The 5,960-nt window shown below is 34.9% G+C and overlaps 1 protein-coding gene across 1 annotated transcript; it reads right to left on the reverse strand.

The window, feature by feature from the left end:
• Positions 1-2,028: 2,028 nt before the first annotated feature.
• LOC127950797 (nicotinamide riboside kinase 1) lies at positions 2,029-4,917 on the reverse strand. Its single transcript, XM_052548103.1, has 8 exons — positions 4,683-4,917; positions 4,500-4,590; positions 4,333-4,381; positions 3,877-4,042; positions 2,857-2,928; positions 2,663-2,769; positions 2,473-2,569; positions 2,029-2,391 (listed from the first exon to the last, which is right to left on the reverse strand). The coding sequence occupies exons 1-7, from the start codon at positions 4,709-4,711 to the stop codon at positions 2,481-2,483; spliced, it is 603 nt and encodes a 200-aa protein (XP_052404063.1). The 5' UTR covers positions 4,712-4,917; the 3' UTR covers positions 2,029-2,391; positions 2,473-2,480.
• Positions 4,918-5,960: the final 1,043 nt, after the last annotated feature.

Consider the following 5,960-nt stretch of genomic DNA (forward strand, 5'->3'; position numbering starts at 1 on the left):
AGCCACAGTACACAGTGAAGACAGTGAAGCATGGAGGTGCAAGCATCATGATATGGGCATGTTTCTCCTACTATGGTGTTGGGCCTATTTATCGCATACCAGGGATCATGGATCAGTTTGCATATGTTAAAATACTTGAAGAGGTCATGTTGCCCTATGCTGAAGAGGACATGCCCTTGAAATGGTTGTTTCAACAAGACAATGACCCAAAACACACTAGTAAACGGGCAAAGTCTTGGTTCCAAACCAACAAAATTAATGTTATGGAGTGGCCAGCCCAATCTCCAGACCTTAATCCAATTGAGAACTTGTGGGGTGATATCAAAAATGCTGTTTCTGAAGCAAAACCAAGAAATGTGAATGAATTGTGGAATGTTGTTAAAGAATCATGGAGTGGAATAACAGCTGAGAGGTGCCACAAGTTGGTTGACTCCATGCCACACAGATGTCAAGCAGTTTTAAAAAACTCTGGTCATACAACTAAATATTAGTTTAGTGATTCACAGGATTGCTAAATCCCAGAAAAAAAAAATGTTTGTACAAAATAGTTTTGAGTTTTTACAGTCAAAGGTAGACACTGCTATTTTTTTGAACACACCCCTTTCAACTAATTGCCCAATTGCACAGCCTTAAGAGCGTGCAAATCATGAATGCTGGGTCTTGTTTGTTTTCTGACAATCTACTGAACCTACTGGTAACTTGTTTGCCACGTAGCAATAAAAAATATACTAAAAACCTTGATTATTCTGGTTAGTCACATTGTACTGCTATTATTTTGAACAGTACTGTACATCATTCAGATCCCAAACTTCTGAACGGCAGTTTGTTGGTTAAATGTTCTCCCATTGTGCAATACATTTAAGAGTTAAAAAAAAAAACAGCTAGAGTGCACATCAGTTAGGCCAAAAAAGCTCCGTGTGGGTGTTCAACCACACAAGACTTAGAACCAAATATGAAAACCGGCACACCACAGCTCCAGACATTGAGAAATATTTGTGTCCTCACCACAGGTGACGTTTCAAGCTTGAACATCTGATGTAGAACGTTTCAGCTCCAAACGTCACCTGTGGTGAGAACACAATTAAACATTTCTCAATCTCTGGAGCTGTGGTGTGCCTGTTTTGATATTTGGTTCACAATTCAAATATGCACAATAACCTTTATAGCTACTATTTATCACTTTACATCCTAGTACAACGTTATTTTGTGTGTGTGCATTATTTATATGTATACATATATGAATGAACATTTTTATCCTTCATACAAATAAGAAATGTGAAATCACTGTCAAATAATAGTCTCTATATATTTTAATATCTTTAACTTCAAACTATAGGCTACCAGTCAATAGGTTTTGAACTGTAAGATTTTTTATGTTTTTAAAAAATTATCTTCTGCTCACCAAGCCTGCATGTATTTGATCCAAAATCCAGCAAGAACAGTAAAATTTTTTAAATATTTCTACTATTTAAAATAACTGTTTTAATTTAAAATGTCATTTATTCCTGTGATTTCAAAGCTATGTTTTTAGCATTATTCCAGTCACATGATCCTTCAGAAATCATTCTAATATTGTTTTGCTGCTCAACATAGACAAATAGAAATCTTTCGTATCATTATAAATTACTTCTCCCTTTTGATCATTTTAAAGCATCCTTGCTAGATGACAGCATTCATTTCTATAATCTCTTTCAAAAAAAAAAAAGGAAAAAAGAAAGAAATAACAGTGACTCAAAGCTTTTGAATGGAATAGTGTATAATGTTACAAAAGCTTTTTATTTTAGATAAATGGTGATCTTTGGATATTTCTATTCAAAGAATCCTGAAAGAAGATGTACTCAACTGTTTTAAATATTGATAATCAGCATATTAAAATGATTTCCAGATCATGTGAAACTGAAGACTGGAGTATTGATGCTGAAAATGCAGCTTTGATCACAGGAATAAATTACATTTTAAAATATTCAAATAGGAAAAAAGTTATTTTAAATAGTAAAGATATTTCAAAAAGTTCACAACTACACGCTCTCCATCATAACAAACACTTTTATACATGGTATTTGGAAACTGTATATTGTATAAACCGTACACTTGTTAATAACATTTCTGTACATTCATTTAAAAATGTTTTTCTCTAGATTTCTATATATAGTGCATTACTTATTTTCAGTTTTTTGTGCTGTTTTTTGTCTTTACTGTGTGATTCTATGTATATCTGCACTAACATCTATGTTTGCACTATGTGTGTACTTTCTTCTGCACTGGAAGCTCTTGTTCGCGAAGTCAAATTCCTTGAGTGAGTAAACATATTTGGAATTAAAGCTCCTCATAATTCTGATTCTGATAGTATACTTGCAGAAACCGACAGCTGGAAACGTTGGTCCTCAAAATCTGGGAATTAAATTCAGTCAGAGAAAGAAATGAATGAGAGTAAACGGCTAAATCATATAAGTGTGCGGCTGAACTACTCACCTGACAACTCATCTCTGTATAGCCATAAGCATCTCCTGAATGTCTGCAAGAACAGTTGAGAGCAACGTCTCTCTCTTCTGTGTGCCATCCAGAAACACTGTATAAAGTGCAAAGACCTCACTCACACAATTCACCACAATAAAAGTGATTTAAGTCACTGTACTCATTGAGTGGTAAAATATTACAGTACCTATGTCATTTACAGTTTCTTCCATCGCTTTTCTGTTTTTTAAGTACATGGGCCAGACATATCCATCAAAGTAGCCTGGTGGATCCGGAGGCACATAGACTCTTGAGCTATTAAGACAGAAAAAGGTGAGCGAATCAGTCAAAACATTAATGGTTCATCAAACCAAACTCAACAAACAGGAGTCTCGTTCCTACCTTCTTCTCTCTCTACATGTCTCATAAGGGATCTGCAGGAAGTACCTCTTGTTGAACAAGCTATTAAGTGGCCTGGAAGTACAACATGGATCATTTGAAACACATTCAACTGTCCATGACGATGCAATCCATGCTCAAGCATGTTTAAGTGCTCCAGAGGTCATTCACACTTCTGAAAAATGCAACGGAAATGTTAAAAATTTTTGCAAAAATTAGTGAATACCTCAAAATCTTGACATACCAGGTTTTAATGAAAGATTGGTCAGTGATGATCTAAACAAAGCACTCCCTCTTGATTTGGCAACTTAAAAGAGCCAACATAAGGTAAAATACTCAACTTTTTTAAGGATAAAACTGATCAATAAATGTCTCTCATATTTCTTCTTATTCTCAAATGGTCATTTAAATATGCATGAAAAATAGGATTGTAATTCTATCAGCTAATGACCATGTAAACATAGTTAATTGTTGTAAAGGTATATGAACATACATTATACAAATAAATTAAAATGTGCATCAAGTAAATATGGTTGAGCTTCTGTTTGACAGAGTGCTTCATGTATGTGCACTGATCAATGTTTATTAGAGTCGATTACAGTCTAAATTAAATCTGCTCATCATATAAAGTGACTGTGTCTCTTGTGTGACTCATTGCTCCATTCATATGGATTACGTTTACAATGACTTTTTAAGAAGCATAAAAGTTTTGGTTTTGGTTTCACACACCTTAGGTGACATCTGTCAATCTAATACAGTATCTTCATTTGTGTTTCCAAGATGAAAGTCAGTCGTACAAGTTTGGAACAAAAAGAGGGTGAGTAACTGACTACAGAATTTACATTTTTGGGTGAACTATAATGTCACGAATTTGTCATAAAGATCTTTTGCATCTGTTGAGGAGAGAATGTGAGTTCTGTCTCATCTTGCCTTTCAAACCACAGCAACTGTCCAAAAACCTACACCTGTATGACTTCCTCTTCATCTTTCATCTTTAAAAGACAGATAGTTGGACAAAATTACTTGTGATTAAAAATGAGGAATCCTTCCACAATAAGAATAAATACATTGGATGGCTCTGATGCTGTGGATTTCACTGCGAGACCACGAGATGTCATGAAGCTGTGAGGATCCTCCTGCCACAAGCCCGTGTCTGCCATCATCCTGTCCATGTGCAGGGCGTCCAAAGCTGCAGAGAAGTTTGTAAAAATAATGTAGGTTTAAGGACATTAAGGTCATTTTTTTTCTGTGAAACAGGTTAAATGTGTCTCTCGGGTTCATCACCAGTGTAAGCTTTATGGTCAAAACCTTTACATCACACTGGTCAACGTAGACTATCATTACAACAAATGTATCTTGACTCTTCCCCCACTCTACTCTATATAAAATACAGTGTTTTGCAAACCAGGACAACTGACATGCTGAGAGACATTAAACAGAAGAGCAAAGCTAAGTATTAAATAAGAGGATTGTTCTTACTGTCGTATTGCTTAAAGCCATTGACATCAACAGGGACCACCGAGTCATCCTGAGAAATAGACACACAAATTAACAAGAATTTGTCATTTACATGTTAAATGACTGACTGATCTACTTACACAGAGAATGAACAAATGAACTAATAACAAATGAAGTGGGCGTGGCACCTTGAAGAAGTTGTCTTGAGAAATAACACAGCTGTTTTGCAGAAGCTCCTGGAGACTTTTACTCAGAGTCGTCTTTCCTCCATTCGTCATCCTGCCAAGTCAATTCATGTAAAATTCACATATGCAGGGACTGAACATGGGACAATATTTCAACTTTCCTGTATACGCGCTTTGTTTACTCACCCGCCAATTCCTAAGATTAATTTTCTCATTTTAAGTCAATTTTTTTAACATATGTTTTCAACTTTTGTCAAGCAGCGAGATGCATGCATTTAAGACAGAGTATACATTTGTAAACGGTTAGTTAGTGGAGTTAGTGAGTGGACTTCAGCTCAACTAACAGAAGAAACTCGTGTATGGTGCAGCTCTTCTTCTTTGTTCACTAACAGATCAATACTGCTCTATAGCGCCGCCTGCAGCGCTGAGCGCTCACTGCAGGACAGAAGATTACATTGACATCGAGTATTAATACCGTCCTACTCAAAGGGAGAGTTCACACAAAATTTTTGATTCTGCCAGCATTTAATCAAACTCATATTGTTCAAACCTGTATGACTTTTTTTTCTATGAAACATAACATATTTTAAAATATGTCTTGATGTAATTTTTGTCCATACAATATAAATCAATCAGCTCCAAAAAATAAAGCAACTTATGTGCTCCTCAGAAAAAAAAAGTCATGATGACAACATTTTTGGGTGAACTATCCCTTTAAGGCTTTGATCTATCTTGTGCACATACTGTAAATAAACCACATAAATTTGCTTATTGGAAGAGTCATAATGCATTGCTAGTATTCTGTAAAATCCGCAACACTAAACTGCACAATCTGTCTAGAAAGCACAAACATACGGACAAGCAGAGAGAACTGAAACCCCTCAGTGCTGATGGACTTCATATCAGCAATCTTGGAGCACCAATCAAGTTGGAATGAATTGAATAATATCAACACAAATAAAGACAAAGGATAAACAAAAGAGATGAAACACACAAGATACTGCTTCTTTTTCAGTTTTAAAAACAATTTTCTTTCTTTATTATATTTGTACAAGGCAACGGTGCAAATTTCATGACATGGAAAAACTTGAAAACATGAGGTCAAGTAAATATGACAAAACTTTTAGTTTCTCTTTACTGGGTAAAAAAAAAAAAAAAAGATTTTTCTGAAATTGTAATTTCTCCATGATTGCGTTTTTAGAATTATCCGTGTGAATATACACCCTTTTGTGTGTAATCCAAAGAACATATTTAAGAATAATAAATATAAGAAGGTTCTATAACTCACCAAATCTCTTCTGCTTCTAGGATTGGTTTTAAACTGTAGGTAAAAGTAGATTTTGTAAAAAAAAAAAAAAAAAGAAAGAAATTTAAATGGGCAGTTTAAATGAAATTTCAGACAGTTACAGTAGAGTACTGTGGTGGTGTGCACATCACCACCTCGGATGTGCGTTATTTTTCCAA

Source organism: Carassius gibelio, chromosome A3 (genome assembly GCF_023724105.1).
Source record: "Carassius gibelio isolate Cgi1373 ecotype wild population from Czech Republic chromosome A3, carGib1.2-hapl.c, whole genome shotgun sequence".
NCBI classification, from domain to species: Eukaryota; Metazoa; Chordata; class Actinopteri; order Cypriniformes; family Cyprinidae; genus Carassius; species Carassius gibelio.